At 36.6% G+C, this 19,291-nt stretch overlaps 1 protein-coding gene across 1 annotated transcript in view; it reads left to right on the forward strand.

Annotated features, from left to right (window-relative positions):
* The window catches only part of ME1 (malic enzyme 1), a gene marked incomplete at both ends in the record, with an annotated part of 189,115 nt that overhangs the window by 71,433 nt on the left and 98,391 nt on the right, over positions 1-19,291 (forward strand). Inside the window, 2 exons of the mRNA XM_079716087.1 lie at positions 2,703-2,778; positions 4,953-5,114. Coding sequence (XP_079572213.1) covers positions 2,703-2,778; positions 4,953-5,114 — 238 coding nt within the window. The remainder of the gene's footprint in view (positions 1-2,702; positions 2,779-4,952; positions 5,115-19,291) is intronic.

A 19,291-nucleotide genomic window follows, 5' to 3' on the forward strand; every position in this document is an offset into this window, starting at 1 on the left:
AGGAAGCATGAGTCATTTCTGTGCTGAAACACTTTTGGATATCTCATTAGATTTCTGATCAAGGAGACATTCCAGGAAGTTTTAGAAATTATCCTATCAAAATGCTTGACTTTGGTGGAACATTACAGATTCTTCATTTTATTGAGCTCTCTCCAAGAGTATAGGCACTTTTGTACAGATGAATCTGCTGAATGCAAGAGATTCCAGGTGTCCAAATGGCTCTCTCACTGAAGTTGTACTCATATATTTGTTTAATTAACTCTGGCATTTAATTGATGCAAATTTTAGTAAATTCATTGTCCCTCTTGTTTAAAAAGAATGATACTATTTCCTGAGACCAGTGTTACTTGGAAAACCTTGGCTAACTAACAAGTTCCCAAGGAACATTATTTAATGGTATATTGCCAAGAACGTCATAGATAATTCAACAAAATTGCCTTCTTTAAAAAGTCCAACCATATTTCATTTAAATTTGACAGTTATTTATTGAGATCTTTAATGTTGATTGCATAGTTGGGTATGACAGGGATCCAAAAGAAATATATAACTTATAAAGAGCTTATAGTCATTTTGGAGAAACAAAATAACTTCAAACAGCACAAAATAAACAGGAAAGGATACAATTTAGTGCCAACTTGGTAAATTAATGTTTTTGTTGAATCAGACAGTCATCAGTAATCTGCCTGTGGTACTTACTATCATAATATAATTTTTGGTTACTTAATAAGTCATAATAAGTCTGGGTTTACTTCATGTTTTCTGTACTTAAAACCTTTTTTTGAATATGGAAGGCTTATGTTTTCAGCACTGAAGTCAGCACATATTGTTGGACACATACTATGTGCCAGCACACTTACAGGCATTGGGCTTACAAATGTGAGCAAAATAGTCACTGTCCTTAAGGAACTTGCTGCTTCGTGTGTATATGTGTCCTGGGGGGCGGTGGCAGGGAGGAGACAGACAGCCAACATATGAGAAAATAGTTAAGGGGATTTCAGATGCCTTATATGTATAATGACACTGGTGAAAAAATAAGGGTGGAGGTGCTTGGACTGCTGTTATCAGAGAAGGCCTGTCTGAGGAGCTCGGGTTTGAGTTGAGGCCTGAATGATGAGAGGGATTAGGCTTGTAGTTAGATTTACAGTTTGGAGCTCAAGGGAGTGGTCTTGGTTGAAGATAGAAGTTTGAAAATCTTCATTGTGGACATGACACTGAAAACCACGTCAATCACAGTTGGGACATCGAGTAGGGTGAGAGTTGAGAGCTGACCTTTGACTTTATCAGATGTCAGTCAGCAGTGACTTTGGCAAGAGCTGTTTTTGTGGAGAAGCGAGGAGGAAAGGCCTAATGAACAGGGTGAAGAGAGAATGGGAGGTAAGGATATAAAGGCAGTAAGAATACACCAGTCTTTGAAGCGTTTTGCTGTGAAGGAGAGAGAGTAGAAGGGTGGTGGACGTAATCGGTGCTTTCGGCTGTACATTTGTTGTGTGTGGTGCTTGCATTTGAGTCGTATGTAACGATACTAAGGCAAAACTTTTAAGTGAGGTTAAGACATCCTCACATTTCTTATTTTAATTTTTAAAGTTCCTTGTTAAGCTTTCATAGGAAATGCAGGGCTGTCGGAGAGCAGTGTTAAAGACTGAGGGTTAAAGTTGAGAGTCTGAAGAACAGAGTTGCAAACAACTGAGACCACAAATCGAAGAATCAAGTGAAACCGAACTCTGCCGGCGGGGGAGTTTGCAGCAAAGTAAGGGTTTATTGCAGGGCGCCAAGCAAGGAGGTGGGAGACAAGCCTGGTCTTTGAGTTGTGGGTGTTTTTAAAGGGGAAGAACATAGAGGCTGGACTTTAATCATTGTCTTGTGACATTTCTTAATCGTAGTTTTGGGAGTCAGGATGCTTCTGGTTTAGGGTTCTCTGGACAGTTGGTCCATGGCTTGAAGGTCTGTTAGCTCATCTTGCCCTGGAGAAACAGTTTGTATTGTTTGTATGTTAATAATGATATCTATAATAACAGTTTTAGTACATCAACTATGTTATCAACATGACTTTTAGCACCTGACTCTGGTTGATTGGTGTTCAGTTAGCACAGGATTGAGGTTAGAGGGGACAAGAAAAGAATAAAGTTTTGGCTAGAGAGATTAATCATAAACTTGGTAAGGGAACTTGGTTTTGGGCGGGGCCCGGTTTCAGGGTTTCCCAAGTAACTTCCACATGAAAGGACTGCTCACCATGTGTCTGTCACTTCAGTCCTCCCCATAGGGGTCTTCACACTGTGAATACGTAATAATGGAATATACACTGAAAATGCCTATGTACACGTGCTTCATGCTGTTTTTCAAAGTGCTTTTACATGTATTATCTTATTTAATGAAGACTGTGAATAAATCTATGTGTGGAAATGATAATGCTATTTAAATTCTCCGTGTATAAAAATAGTGAATATTTCTTTAATTAAAAAGTATTTAAGAATATGTAATATAAGAGTGAAGCTACCTTTATTGTAGATGTGGATATATCATTTAAAATAATTTCTCCCTTACTTATAAGATTCTTGCCCCATATGTGTTTAAGGAAATAATTTTCACTAGTTTGATAAAAATGGAGATATATTACATGGATTTGAAAATTAAAAAAAAAAGTTCGTGATAATGTGACAAGTCTGAAGTAAATTGAAATTACTCCTTTTTTTCCCCCCTGTCAGAGGTCTCTTTATTAGTATCCATGATCGAGGGCATATTGCTTCTGTTCTTAATGCATGGCCAGAAGATGTCATCAAGGTAAGTTAGTTAACACGTTTTCCCACTGTGGCACATTTGTTCTTTTTCCTATCCCACAACAGGCTGACACTTTTCACCATACTATGTAGCATTCACCAGCTTTTCTATTTATATCCCTTTGATTTTTGCATAGTGGATTAATTTTATTCTGATACCATTTGGATTCTAAGTTTCACCATTATTTCCATCAGATTTCTTAGTATTTCTTTATTCATTGTAAGTTATGATAAGTGTTGAAAAAATGTTGAAGTAGTGTCTGAGTCTCTTTGAGCAAACTCCTTTTTCTTTTGTGTTTAATCATCCACTAAGAGGAATCAAGGTAGGCAAAAATCTTAATCCATTTCCTTTTTTGTGGTGACCTGAGGTATCTAAACTGACTCCCCTCTGGGAGTGAGCTAATGAAAATAGAATAATAATAGTATCTGCCGTTTGGTAGCTTTCTGAGTGAGCCACTTTACCTGGATTAACTCATGTAGTGTCATGATAATTCCATGGGGAAAGGAAGGCACAGGTGGGTTACATCGTAGTGCATGCTGATGGTGGGAATTGAATGCAGGTGTCTCAAGTTGCCTTCTCCAAAACAGCCTAACATACTAACCCTTTTCAATGGAAAATTTGACAAAGATCAACTTTATGGAATATGCAAAAATAATTTTCACCCACTTTTGGGTGAAATGTATATATGTATTTTTAAGTTAGTTAAAAGTACATATATACATGTACATATTTACTTTTAAGGCAGGTCTTTAAGAGCTGCATAATATAGGTGAACAGAAAACTAAATGAAAAGCCCTCAAACTTTTAAAATATATGTTCTGCATTATAGTGTGGTAGAAAAACACTGCACTAGGAGTTAACACACTCGGGTCCTGGTTCTTTGATATTAATGAGGTAAATCACCGTAGGCAAATTATTTCAGTTCTCTTATCTTCTGTTTCCTAATCTGTAAGAGGCATAGACTGAATGTACTCCAAATTCCCCTTTGCTTCTAAAATGCTATGACTCTGTACATTAGTCCTTATGATAATAATGGTACTAATATCTATAATATTTTTGAGAATTCATAATATACCAGGTAATATGGTAAGTTCTTTGTTTATCATGATTTAATTGTATTGAATCATAGATTTATTCAATTAATTAATGTTTTTGATTGTTTACTATGTGCCAGATGCTGTGCTAGATGTTGGTGTACAGTAGTGAGCACAACAGAGTTGGCTCCTAATTTTATGCAGCTACTCTGAAAAGTACATTTATCATTTGTATTTTTATAAATAAGAAACAGAAGCTTTAATTCATCAGTTTATCTAAGGTCAAATAACTGACTTTTTCTAGGCTCCATAGATATGACAAGTGTAGCAGTTTGTAGAAAATCTAATTGTGTTTCACAAAATTGGTTTTACTTAAATTCATGTGATGGCCATGAATCACAGAATACAGATGATAGGTGCATTAATTTCAATAAAGATAACAAAGTACTTAGCATTAAAATCTCCACATGATTAAAATGTATGCTTTGTAGATATTCAAGATGATTAGAAATAAACTAAACAAAATTCATTGTCTAATGTTACTCTACTATCAGGTAAGAGTAGTAATAGGCTGTGCTTGGCATATTTCAAAGATGGTAGAACAATATCCAGTGTTACAGGAGTTAAAGAGGATGGATCGACATTGTTGTGAAATTAGGAGGGTGCATACACTAAACATCAGAGCACTGGGGACTCCTGAGCAATGATTTAACCATGGACTCTCCCCTAATGGTACTCCAAGTGGATGTGACTAGTTTCAAAGCTGTTCTAAGGTTCACTTTAGTTCCCAGTTTGTGCTCTTATCTACCTGTACTCTGCCCACTTACTCCTCCTGATTGAAGACTGAGTTATTTGAGTTGTTTGAATCTTTATGGGCATACCTTGTCTTCTTTTTTCAACAACCAAACAATCATATATATGTATTTTAAAAATACATTTAAAATGCATATATCGAATTTATTTATTCTCCCCAGTCTTCCACACTTAATGATCATATAAAATCTTTTCCATGTATATCCAATTTATGCTTTTTGACAGCTTGGTATTTCATTGCATAAATATTAACTTCAGAAACAGAGAGTAGGACCTATGCCCCGGAATTTGCAAACATCTATTAATAGATATTTTTTCTTTTTCTTTGAGGCTATTGTGGTGACTGATGGAGAGCGTATTCTTGGCCTGGGAGACCTTGGCTGTAATGGAATGGGCATCCCCGTGGGTAAACTGGCTCTGTATACAGCTTGTGGAGGGATGAATCCTCAACAGTGTCTGCCTGTCATGCTGGACGTGGGAACAGAAAATGAGGTAAACAATTTAAGTCTATAACACAGCTCTACACCTTAAAAAATAGTACCATATTTCTGCATTTTGAGATTATTTCAGGAACTTAATGAAATTCATCTTTTTTGTTTGGTTCTTTCTCTCTCCTCAAACCCATCCCCCGACTCTTATAAAGAAATTATTCTTTTGCTTTTCCTTTCCCCTTTTCTGTAATGTGATTAATTTTTTAGCAGCTTCTTTAGTGTTTTAGTATCCTTTGATGAGCACTTACACCATTATTCTATAGAGTATATGTTTTACTTTAAGATATCCTCGTTACTTTAAAAAAAAAAGTATTATTTTTATACTAGGCAGGAACTAACCCCAAAGAATTTATTAAGTTTAGTCAGTCTGAAATCTTGTTCTAAAAATCTGTATTGAGTCTGTGGTAGATGATTTGGAGTTTAGCATTTCTCTTTCCTGCATCGATATTTTAGAATCTTAACGTTATATATCAAGTAGTACATATTTTGCTCATCTGTAATTGCTAATATTTAGATTAGTTGTTAGTGATAGATACTATAAACTAAAGATAGAGTTTTATGAAATAGAAATGAAAAATAATGGTCAGTTAAGATAGACTTTTCAAAAGTTCCCTGTAAATATCAAACCTAGATCTTTATCATGTTGAGGTATATTCTCTCTGTACCCACTTTTTGACAGTTTTTATCATAAATGGATGTTGAATTTTGTTAAAAGTCTTTTTGGCATCTGTTGAGATGATCATATGATTTCTTTTTAAAAAAATAAATTTTATTTATTTATTTATTTATTTATTTATTTATGCCTGCATTGGGTCTTCATTGCTGTGCATGGGCTTTCTCCAGTTTCAGCGAATTGGGGGGGCTACTCTTCATTGCAGTGTGAGGGCTTCTCCTTGTGGTGGCTTCTGTTGTGGAATACGGGCTCTAGGCCTGCAGGCTTCAGTAGCTATGGCACACGGGCTCAGTAGCTGTGGCTTGCGGGCTCTAGAGTGCAGGCTCAGTAGTTGTGGCGCACGGGCTTAGTTGCTCTGCGGCATGGGATCTTCCCGGACCAGGGCTTGAACCCGTGTCCCCTGCATTGGCAGGCAGATTCTTAACCACTGTGCCACCAGGGAAGTCCCAATCATATGATTTTTTTATTGTTCAATTTGTTAATGTGGTATCTCACATTAATGTGTTACATCACATTGATTTGCAGATATTGAACCATACTTGCATTCCTGGGATAAATCCCACTTGATCGTGGTGTTTGATCCTTTTAATGTATTGTTGAATTTGTTTTGCTAATATTTAGTTTAGGATTTTTGCTTCTATGTTCATCAGTGATATTGGCCTGTAATTTTCTTTTTTTGTGTGTGACATCCTTGTCTGATTTTTATATCAGGGTGATAGTGGCCTTGTAGAATGAGCTTGGAAGCATTCCTTTCTTTTCAAGTTTTTGGAAGTTTGAGACGGTTAGGTGTTATCTCTTCTTTAAATGTTTTATAGAATTTTCCTGTGAAGCCTTATGGTCCTGGACTTTCGTTTCTTGGGAGTTTTATTTTTATTATTATTGATTTAATTTCATTACTTGTAATAAGTCTTTTCATATTTTATATTTCTTCCTGATTCAGTTTTTGGGAGATGTAAATTGCTAGGAATTTATCCATTTCTAATAGGTTGTCCATTTTGTTGGCATGTGATTTTTCATGTAATCTCTTATGATCCTTTGTATTTCCATGGTGTCTGTTGTAACTTCTCATCTTTCATTTCTGATTTTATATATTTGGGTCCTTTCTCTTTTTTTCTTGATGAGTCTGGGTAAAGGTTTATTAATTTTGTTTATCTTTACAAAAGACCTTATTTTCATTGGTCTTTTCTGTTTTTTTTTAGTCTCAATTTCATTTATTTCTGCTCTGATCTTTATGATTTCTTTCCTTCTACTAACTTTGGGTTTTGTTCTTTCTTCTTTCTATAGTTCCTTGAGGTGTAAGGTTAGATGGTTTATTTGAGATTTTTCTTGTTTCCTGAGGTAGGCATGTATAGCTATAAACTTTCCTCTTAGAAATGCTCTTGCTGGGTAATATAGGGTTTCTTTTTTATTTTTGTTTTAATCGAGGTATAGTTGATTTACAATATTATATAAGTTTCAGGTGTCCAACACAGTAATTCACAGTTTTAAAAGGTTATATCACATTTACAGTTATTATAAAATACTGGCTATAGTCCCTGTGTTGTACAATGTGTCCTTGTAGCTTATTTATTTTATACATAGCAGTTTGGAACTCTTAAGCTCCTACCCCTCTCTTGTCCCTTACCCCTTCTCTCTCCTCACTGATAACCACTAGTTTGTTCTCTATATCTATGATTCTGTTTCTTTTATATTCACTAGTTTGTTTTATTTTTGAGATTCCACATATAAATGATATACAGTATTTGTCTTTCTCTGTCAAACTTATTTCACTTAGCATGATACCATCCAAGTCTGTCCATGTTATAAAAGGCAAAAGTTCATTCTTCTTATGGCTGAGTAGTATTCCATTGTATATATATATATGCCACATCTTTATCCATTCATCTGTTGATGGATATTTAGGTTGCTTCCATATCTTTGCAATCGTAAATAATGCTGCTGTGAACATTGGGGTGCATGTATTTTTTCGAATTAGTGTTTTTGTTTTCTTCGGATATATACCCAGGAGTGGAATTGTTGGGTCATTTGGTAGTTTTGTTTTTAATCTTTTGAGAAACCTCCACAGTGTTTTCCACAGTGGCTGCACCAATTTACACTCCCACCAAAAGTGTACGAGGGTTCCCTCTTCTCCACATCCTCACCAACATTTGTTGTTTGTGGTCTTTTTGATGATAACCATTCTGACAAATGTGAAGTGATATCCCATTGTGGCTTTAATGTGCATTTCTCTGATGATTAGTGATGTTAAGCATTGTTTCATGTGTCTGTTGTCCATCTCTAAGTCTTCTTTGGAAAATTGTCTAGTCATTTCTTCTGCCCATTTTTTAATCGGGTTGTTTTTTTATTTTTTATTTATTTGTTTGTTTATTTATTTTTGCTGTGTTGGGTCTTCGTTTCTGTGTGAGGGCTTTCTCTAGTTGTGGCGAGCGGGGGCCACTCTTCATTGCAGTGCGCGGGTCTCTCACTATTGTAGCCTCTCTTGTTGCGGAGCACAGGCTCCAGATGCATGGGCTCAGTAGTTGTGGCTCATGGGCCTAGTTGCTCCGTGGCATGTGGGATCCTCCCAGACCAGGGCTCGAACCCATGTCCCCTGCATTAGCAGGCCAATTCTCAACCACTGCGCCACCAGGGAAGCCCCCCGGGTTGTTTTTTTTAACATGAGCTGTGTATATATTTTAGATATTAACCTTTTATTGGTTATATCATTTGCAAATATTTTCTTCCATTCATTAGGTTGTCTTTTTGTTTTGTTGATGGTTTTCTTTCCTGAGCAAAAGCTTTTAAGTTTAATTAGGTCCCATTTGTTTATTTTTGCTTTTGTTTCCTTTAGGAGACAAACTCAAAAAAATCTTGCTATAATTTATGTCAAAGAGTGTTCCACCTACATTTTCTTTTAGGAGTTTTATGGTTTCTGGTGTTACATTTAGGTCTTGAATCCATTTTTTTTGTGTGGTACGTGGGCCTCTCACTGTTGTGGCCTCTCCCGTTGCGGAGCATGGCTCCGGATGCGCAGGCTCAGAGGCCGTGGCTTACGGGCCCAGCCACTCCATGACGTGGGATATTCCCGGACCGGGGCACGAACCCGTGTCCCCTGCATCAGCAGGCGGACTCTCAACCACTGCGCCACCAGGGAAGCCCTTGAATCCATTTGGATTTTAGTTTTGTGTATGATATTAGAGAATGTTCTAATTTCATTCTTGTGCATGTAGCTGTTCAGTTTTCCCAGCACCACTTATTGAACAGACTGTCTTTTCTCCATTTCATATTCTTGCCTCCTTTGTCATAGATTAATTGACCACAAGTGTGTGGGTTTATTTCTGAGCTCTCTATTCTGTTCCATTGATTTATGCATCTGTTTTTGTGCCAGTATCATACTGTTTTGATTATTGTAGCTTTTAATGTAATCTGAGGTCAGGGAGCCTGATTCCTCCAGCTCTGTTCTTTCTGAAGATTGTGTTGGCTATCTGAGGTCTTTTGTGTTTCCATACAAATTTTAAAAATTATTTATTCTAGTTCTGTGAAAAATGCCCTTGGGATTGCATTGAATCTATGCACTGCCTTGGGTAGTATGGTCATTTTAACAATATTAATTCTTCCAATCCATGAACACGTAATATCTTTCCATCTGTTTGTGTCATCTTCAGTTTCTTTCATCAGTGTCTGATAGCTTTCTGAGTACAGGTCTTTTACCTCCTTAGGTAGGTTTATTCCTAGGTATTTTATTCTTTTTGATGTGATGGTAAATGGAATTGTTTCCTTAATTTCTCTTTATGATCTTCTGTTGTTAGTGTATAGGAATGCAAGAGATTTCTGTGTATTAGTTTTGTATCCTGCAACTTTACCAAATTCATGGATGAGCTGTAGTAATTTTCTGGTAGCATCTTTAGGATTTTCTATGTATAGTATCATGTCATCTGCAAACAGTGACAGTTTTACTTCTTCTTTTCCAATTTGGATTCCTTTTATTTATTTTTCTTCTGTGATTGCCGTGGCTAGGACTTCCAAAACTATGTTGAATAAAAGTGGTGACAGTGGACATACTTGTCTTGTTCCTGATCTTAAGAGGGAATGCTTTCAGCTTTTCACCACTGAGAATGATGTTAGCTGTGGGTTTGTCATATATGGCCTTTATTATGTTGAGGTAAGTTCCCTGTATGCCCATTTTTGGAGAGTTTTTATCATAAATTGGTGTTGAATTTTGTCAAAAGCTTTTTCTGCATCTATTGAGATGATTATGTGGTCTTTATTCTTCAGTTTGGTAATATTATATATCACACTGATTGATTTGCGAATATTGAAGAATCCTTGCATCCCTGGGATAAATCTCACTTGATCAGGGTGTATGATCCTTTTACTGTATTGTTGGGTTCGGTTTGATAGCATTTTGTTGAGGATTTTTGCTTCTGTGTTCATCAGTGACATTGGCCTATAATTTTCTTTTTTGTGAGTCTTCATCTGATTTTGGTATCAGGCTGATGCCAGCCTTGTAGATGGAGTTCAGAAGTGTGCCTTCCTCTAGTTTTTTGCAATAGTTTGAGAAGGAATGGTGTTCAGTCTTTTCTAAACGTTTGGTAGAATTCATCGTTGAAGCCATTTGATCTTGGTGGGAGTTTTAAAATTACTGATTCAGTTTCATTACTGGTAATAGGTCTGTTTACATTTTCTACTTCTTCCTGGTTTAGTCTTGGGAGATTGTACATTTCTAGGAATTTGTTCATTTCTTCTAGGTTGCCATTTTATTTGTTTGTCATAGTCTCTTATGATCCTCTGTATTTCTACGGTGTTGGTTGTAATTTCTCCGTTTTCATTTCTGATTTTATTGATTTGGGCCTTCTCCCTTTTTTTTCTTGAGGAATCTGGCTAAAGGTTTATCAATTTTGTTTATTTTTTCAAAGAACCAGTTCTTAGTTTCATTGATCTCTTCTCTTCTTTTCTTTCTTTCTTTCTTTTTTAAGTTTCTATTTTATTTATTCCTGCTCTGACCTTTATGATTTCTTTCCTCCTACTAACTTTTGAGTTTTGCTTGTCCTTTTGTAGCTCCTTTGGGTGTAAGGTTGGGTTGTTTGTTTGAGATTTTTCTTGTTTCCTGAGGGAAGCTTACATGAATATAAACTTCCATCTGAGAACTGCTTTTCTGCATCCCATAGATTTTGGAGCATTGTGTTTTCATTTTCATTTGTCTGTTTTCTGGTTTCCTCTTTGATTTCTTCAGTGAGCCATTGGTTGTTTAGTAGCATATTGTTTAGCCTCCACGCGTTTGTGGTTTTTGCTCTTTTTTTCCTTTTAGTTGATTCCTGGTCTTATAGCATTGTGGTTAGAAAATATGCTTGATATTATTTCAGGTTTTTAAATTTACTGAGCCTCGTTTTGTGGTCTAGCGTGATCTTTCCTGAGAATGTTCCATGTGCACTTGAAAAGAATGTGTATTATGCTGTTTTTGGATGGAATGTTTTATAAATCTATTAAGTCCATCTGGTCTAATGTGTCATTTAAGGCCAGTGTTTCCTTCTTGTTTTTCTGTGTAAATGATATGTCCATTAATGTAAGTGGGGTGTTAAAGTGACTTACCATTATTGTATTACTGTCACTTTCTCTGTTTATGTTGTTAATACTTGCTTTATGTATTTAAGTGCCCCTATGTTGGTCATATATATTTTTAATTGTTATATATTCATCTTTGGTTGATCCCTTTATCGTTATGTAATGTGCTTTATGTCTTGTTATAGTCTTTAAGTCTATTTTGTCTTATATAATTGTTGCTATCCAAGCTTTTTCATAGAATTATTTTTTTCATCCCATCCCTTACAGTCTGTCTGTCTTTTGATCTGTAGTGAATCTGTTTTAGGCAGCATATAGATGGTTCTTTTTTTAAAAAAATCTATTCAGCCACTTTATGTCTTTGATTGGAGCATTTAATTCATTTACCTTGACAGTAATTGTTGATAGGTATATACTTATTGGCATTTTAAAATGCCAATGCTTTTTGGTTGTTTTTATAGTTTTTCTCTGTTCCTTTTTTTTCTCTTGTGATTTGATTAGTATCTCTAATGTTAAGTTTGGATTCCTTTCTCTTTATTTTTCATGTATCTATTATAGTTTTTTTGTTTGTGGTTATATAAGGTTCATATATAGCAATCTTACATATAGGTGTCTGTTTTAACTTGATGATCTCTTAAGTTTGAATGCATTCTAACAGCCCTACATTTTTACTCATCCCTTCCCCCAGCATTTATGTCTGATGTCATATTTTACATCTTTTTATTTTGTATATTCCTTAACTACTTATGTTAGATATAGATGATTTTACTACTTTTTTCTTTTAACCTTTCTACTAGCTGTATAAGTAGTTGGTCCATTACCTTTACTGTATGTTTGCCTTTACCAGTGAGATTTTTCTTTTTGTAATTTCCATATTTCTAGTTGTGGCTTTTTCTTTTTCACTTAGAGAAGTCCCTTTAACATTTTTTGTATAGCCGGTTTAGTGGTGCTGAACTCTTTTATTTTGTGCTTGTCTGTAAAGCTTTTTATCACTCCTTCAAATCTGGATGGTAACCTTGCTGGGTAGAGTATTCTTGGTTGTAGGGTTTTTCCTTTCAACACTTTGAACGTATTGTGCCACTCCCTTTGACCTATAAAGTTTCTACTGAAAAGTCAGCTGATAGTCTTATGGGAGTTCCCTTGTACGTAACAAGTTGTTTTTCTCTAGCTGCTTTTAGGATTCTCTCTTTATCTTTAATTTTTGCCATTTTAATTATAATGTGTCTTGGTGTGGACCTCTTTGGGTTCATCTCCTTTGGGACTCTCTGTGCTTCTTGGACCTGGATGTCTGTTTTCTTCCCAAGGTTAGGATAGTTTTCAGCTATTATTTCTCCAAATAAATTCTCTGCTCCTTTCTCTCTCTTCTTTTGGGACCTCTATAATGTGAATGTTAGTACGCTTCATGTTGTTGCAGAGATCTCTTAATCTGTCCTTATTTTTTTACAATTCTTTTTTCTTTTTTCTGTTCATCTTGGTTAATTTCCACTACTCTCTCTTCCAGTTTACCAATCCATTGCTCTTTATCGTGTAATCTGCCATTGATTCCTTTAGTGTATTTTTTTTTTTTTTTTTTTTTTTTTTTTTTGTGGTACGCAGGCCTCTCACTGTTGCTCTCCCATTGCGGAGCACAGGCTCTGGGCACGCAGGCTCAGCGACCCTGGCTCATGGGCCCAGCCGCTCCACAGCATGTGGGATCCTCCCAGACCAGGGCACGAACCCGTGTCCCCTGCATCAGCAGGTGGACTCTCAACCACTGCGCCACCAGGGAAGCCCCCTTTAGTGTATTTTTATTTCAGATATTATATTCTTCAATTCTGTTTGGTTCTTCTTTATATTTTTATATTTTCTAACTGTTGAAATTCTCACTGTATTCATCCATTTTTCTACCAAATTTGGTGAGCATGTTTATGATCATCACCTTGAACTGTTTATTGGATATATTGCTTATCTCCATTTTATTTAGTTCTTTTTTTTGAGGTTATGACTTACTCCTTCTTTTGGAACAAATTCTTCTGTTTCCTTGTTTTGCCTAATTCTTGTGTTTTTTTCTACGTGGTAGGTAAACTGGTTACGTTTCCCAGTGTTGGAGAAGTGGCCTTATGTAGATGTCCTATGGGGCCCAATAGTACTCTCCTCTCTGGTTACCAGAGCCAAATGTTCTAGGGGTACACTCTGTGTGGGCTGTGTGCATCCTTCTGTTTTGGCAGGGCCAACTACTATGGGCATGCTGGTAGGCAGGGCTGGTTTCTGCCTTGGTTGACTGGGAGGCCATGCCTCCTGAGGTGGCTGTGGGCCAACTGGATGGGAGGGTAGGCTTTCTGTGTGTTTGGCTGTGTAACCCAGGGTGGCGCGGGACTGCTGCCAGTCTGCTGGTGGGTGAGGCTGGGTCCCTGCATGGCTCTTTGTGCAGCTGGGGAGCCTGGGACTGATGCTGGCCTGCTGGAGTATGGGGCCTGGACCCTGGTGCTAATAGGCTAGAGGGAAGATTTCAGAATGGTGCTTTGCTAGAGCCAGTATTATCATAGTAGAATGAGCTCCTCAAAATGGCTGTTGCCACCACTTCTTTCTCCGAGGGCAGTTCCAGTTGCTTCCTGTATCTTTAGATGGCTCTCTAAGGTCAGCAAGCGTGTTGGACCCAGGCCCCTGCCTCTGTGCGTGTGAGATTTTGCTTATACTTTTTAGGAGCCAAGTCTCTGTTTCCTACAGTCCTCCAGCTCTCCCAAAGAGAAACCCCACTGGTTTTCAAAGCCAGATATTCTGGGTGCTCATCTTCCCAGTGCAGGAGTCTGACGTGGGCGCAGATATCCTCGCTCCTTGGGGAGAACCTCTGATTGTGGTATCCCTCCTGTTTGTGGGTGGCTGACCTAAGAGTGTGGGTCCTGACTCAATGTCATCTCTGCCTCCCACCCATCTCATTGTGATTTCTTCTTTATGTCTTTACTTGTGGAAAATCTTTTTGGTTAGTCTTCAGGCCTTTTTCTTAGATACTTGTTCTATAAGGAGTTGTTATTTTGCTGTGTCTGTGGGAGGAGGTAAGTTTAGGGTCTTCCTACTCCCCCATCTTGGCCACCTCTCGACATTTTATTCTCTTTATGCTTGCACTGCTACTGTACTGAGAAGACAAAAAGAAAACTTAATTCACTGAAATATGATAGAATGATGGGTTTGTGTGACATGTAATGTAGTTTCTATGTTGCCACTCTGTATTCCACTTTCACATGTGAAAAACCCCTTGTAGTCAAAATATCCTGTAGTCATAATTTTTAATCTCATCCCTTTTGTGAACCTCTGTCCAGTTTTAACACTTGATAATAAAAATACAAAAGCAATTGCTAACAACAGTTAGTTTCTTAGCCAGAATAACTTAGCAAAGTTTCATGAAAGCTAGATCCCTTTTTCATAAATTACAAATGTTTTCCTCTTTCATCATAAACACCTATATTGAGTAGTAGTGAAAGTAAAAAAAGAATTAGCAGCTGATTGATAAGACAGTCCTCACTTGCTGTTAAATCACACTTGCCTACCTTCTTCAATCTCTGCAGCTTACAGCTAAAAGAAATTTAAAGAACAAAGACACTGGAACTGAGCCACAGAAGTACTTACCTAAAAAATACTCTTATTCTTTAAGTTAATAATGCAAAACATTTATTTAGGTAGGATGTGTGTGTTTTTATCTTACCTTTCATCTATTATTTCATAGTCCACGTTTTCTTTAATTTACTTGTGAAGCAGTTGCTATATAAAAGTTATCTTTTACCCGAAGTAAATTGTCTGTCTCTTAAGAGCATTCCATACTTTATTTCTTTTTTTTTCTGTTGTTGCCAAGTCTTTTCATAGAAGTTATGTTTATCATTTATCTTTTCTTAAGTAAGTGACCAATATCAAAGCTTGATATTTTACCAAAGATGTGAGTAAATGTTCCTTTTGCCCCTGCCAGTCTTAAAAACTACTACATGTATCACGTGGTATATGTTTGCTTGGGCTGCTGTAACAGTACCATAAACTGGGTGGCTTAGCCAATAGAAATTTATTTTTTCACAGTTCTGAAGGCTAGAAGTCCATGATCAAGGTGTCAACAGGGTCAGTTTCTTCTAAGCTCTCTCTCCTTGGCTTGTCTTCCTTCAGTGGTATTTTGTCCCTGTGCATCTGTGTCCTAATTTTTTCTTAGAAGAGCACCAGTTATGTTGGATTAGGGCCCACCCTAGTGATCCCATTTAATTTAATTACCTTTTTAAAGATGCTGTCTGCAAATAGTCATATTCTGAAATACTGGGGTTAGGACTTGAACATATGAATTTTGGAGGGGCACAATTGAGCCCATAACATATGGTCAGTCTTCAAGAGGGCATGGGCAGTATGAGTGGGAGAATATTGTCTCTACATAGTCAGTTTCTATTAAACTGCTGCTCTGGGTCTCAGCTTTTCTGATTCTAGCTTTATGTTTAGTCTGGCCTTCAGTTCATGTGTACAGTGTATCTAGATCCGGAATCCTTATTGGAACTTAAAGTCACAAAGTTGAAGCCTCTTCCCATTGAGGAGGTTCCCCCTTTTGTTCTAGAAAATGCTCTTCATGTTTGGCATGAAACAGCTGTGTTGGGGAGAAACTGAACAAAAGAAAAACCTTATAGATTTTTCTGTCATATGAACCTGCCATGTATCTTTCAGCACTTGTACAGAAGTCATTGTTGGCAATAGAATGTGACTGGTACTAGGTTTCTATTGCTACCATGACAAATTACTACAAACTTAGTGGCTTAAAATAGCACAAATATATTACCTTATAGTTCTATAGGTCACAAGCCTGACACAAGTCTCAACAGGCTAAAATCATAAAAGATGTCAGCAGGGCTGAGTTCCACACCCTTGTCTTTTCCAGCTTCTAGAGAAATGCCTCCAGTCCTTGGTTCATGGTCCCCTTTATCTATTTTCAAAGCCAGCAATGTAGTGTCTCTCTGACCCTGTTTCTGTCATCCCATTTCTTTCTCTGACTACAGCCAGAAAAGGTTTTTCGCTTTTAAGGACTCACCTTTACTCACATCTGCAAAGTTTCTTATGCCACAAAAGGTAACGTATTTATAGGTTTGTGGGGCGGAGCATGTCATTATTCTGCCTGCCACATGGTCCCAGCTAGGTTGTCAGCATTTCTCCCTCAACCGCCCTCACTTTTTATCTTTGTCCTTTCATATTATGGGGATTGCTTGCCATCTCAGTCAAGTGATCCTGCATTTGAATGAGTACTAATCATTATATTGTATAGTAAAGCCAGAGGAGAGAAGGTAATCCCTCAGTTCCCAGCTGAGAACTGGGAACTGGTGTGTATTGGTGTGTATTGTCACATGCTTACTTTTTCATCGTCTCCTCTTACCTCACCCTCTCTAAATTAGGATTATATCAAGGATTTATTCATCTGTTTTCTGAGGCACAACACCAATGCCTTGGGAAAGAGAATGGGGTCTACAGTTTGGTTTTATATGTGCTGTTAAATCTCAGGAACTCCTTGAAGTTTGTGATATATTTCAGAAATACCCATTATATAAACAAAAATAGAAAAAAATTTACCTGAGACAGGAACTTTCGGGAAAGTAGAATAATTTTATTTTAACTTAATAATTTAAGGTTGAAACGAGTGGTTCTCAATATACGTTCCATGAACGAACCCAGTTCAGAATTACTGGGGGCATGTGTTAAAAATGCAGAATGCTGGGCTCCACTCCAGACTTACTGAACCATAGTCAAATTTTAATCATTTTTATTTCCACTGCTTGTTAACATTCATGCCAGCTCGTATGCACGCTGACATTTTAAGTATTGCTTGAGACTCTTGGCTGAGCATTGGCAGTTAGATTACTTAATCATATTGATGACATGAACCAGCAAAACAGCAAAAAGGGGGCTTCCCTGGTGGCGCAGTTGTTGGGAGTCCGCCTGCCGATGCAGGGGACACGGGTTCGTGCCCCGGTCTGGGAGGATCCCACGTGCCGCGGAGCGGCTGGGCCTGTGAGCCATGGCCGCTGAGCCTGCGCGTCCGGAGCCTGTGCTCCGCAATGGGAGAGGCCACAAGGGTGAGAGGCCCGCGTACCGCAAAAAAAAAAAAGCAAGAAGTTTATATTATTTCTTCACATAATTTGGTTTTTCATTTGCAAATAATGAGTAAATAGCAGCATAGAGTATGATTATCTGTATATTTTAAATATAATTTAAAAATAAATGCTGAAATGGGAAATATTCATAACATTTATGGCAGATAAATATTTAAAATGTTCTTAGTATTCAAAGAACAGTTTCAATTCAATGAGAAAATGTTAAATGTGAAATATACAAATTGCCTAAGGACACATGGTCACAGATAATTTAAAAATGAAGAAATGAAAGTGGTCAGTAAACTTATGAAAAATGTTTAATGATATTAGAAAAGAAATATGAATGAATACTACTTGATAACATTATATTTAAATATAGTTATATATTTTTAACTTTACTATATATTTTATTTATTATATATTTTACATGTATACTTCAGATACACACACACACACACACATATATATGTGGAAAGATAATACTGTTCCTTTGGTTGCAACAAAATAAACATATTTATTATATGTCACTGGGGAGTGGGGGATTGTTAATTTGTTTATCCTCTCTAGAAGGGCAGAGTTCTAATACAGATCACATATTTTAAAAATGTTCATCTAGTGAGTGATGTGAAAACTTTCCACAATATATTCCTATGTGAAAAGGGGTTATAAAACAGTCTATGATATTGTCCCCAATTTGGACAGATAATATTATACATGCATAGATGTAAAGAAAAGGACATAGAAGAATATGCCTCAAGGTGCTAGTGGTGGGGTAGTTCTGAATGGGTAGAGCTTATTGGTTTTCTTTGTTTTTGATTTTACATTTCAGCGCTCTCAAATTTTCTGATAGGAAATACTGCTTTTTGTAATGATTTTTAAAAACTTTAGAATATTGAGAAAATATTTTTTATTTCTCAGAAACTTTAGACTGGAATGGTAGAAATGAGAGATATGAACAAGGTAAACGTTGATAATGATTACTATTAACTTCAAATAAAAATTCCCAAGGTTCCAGAGTTGAGACAGTGCTAAGAAGTATGATAATTAATTTTACCAATATATACCCTCCTTATCTCCTTTTTGAAACTCTCTTATGTTTCCATATGCTTTTGTCCTTTACTCTCTTTCACAGCCTAAGTTTTTTCCTTCTCACATGCTTCTAAGTCTTTGTAAGTCTTCAGTGACAACAAATGCATTGCATGCCACACTTCTTGTTAAAGAAGGTCTAATCTTTTTAAAATGTTTGCTTAATACCAAGTCTTTCATTTATTTTCCAACAAAGATCTATTAAGTTTTTACTTTTGACTGTGAGAAGTTTTTAATCCAATGAATTAATGTCACTTCTGTGCCAGGCTACTTGGTCTATGGTGCCATTATCACAACTGGGTAATCTTGTTAAATTGCTTTTTGTAGATGTTATTTTTTTGTCAGCCAGATCTCCAAGAATGCACTCATTTTTAAAGCTTTAATTATCATGAAATTTTTTAAAAACAGTAATTTTTGACAGAGACATTATGACTGGAAGAATTTTATAACTTCCTGATTTAATTCAAAAGCTTTATCTTGTTCATAAATCTTCATAATTGATTCTTCACTGTAGCAGACTTCTTTATGATATACTTTAATTACTAGCATGGGAAAGAATGAGAGAAAAGAGAAGGGGAAACATGTAACATCTTTTCTCAATTGTGTTCTTTTTCTAATTCACGTTTTAGAAGTCCAACTATATCCCAGACATGGAGAAAGTATTTTAATTCTGGCAGCCATTAGTAGCTCACTGGCACTTCAACATCAACTGTTCAGGAGCCTGCCAGTAGATAGTTTAAAGTTTTTAGGCCTCAAGGAACAGCTGGGCTTTACAACAGTACTCAGTTTCAGATTTTACAT

The sequence above is a fragment of the Hyperoodon ampullatus genome (genome assembly GCF_949752795.1).
Source record: "Hyperoodon ampullatus genome assembly, chromosome: 12".
NCBI lineage: Eukaryota > Metazoa > Chordata > Mammalia > Artiodactyla > Ziphiidae > Hyperoodon > Hyperoodon ampullatus.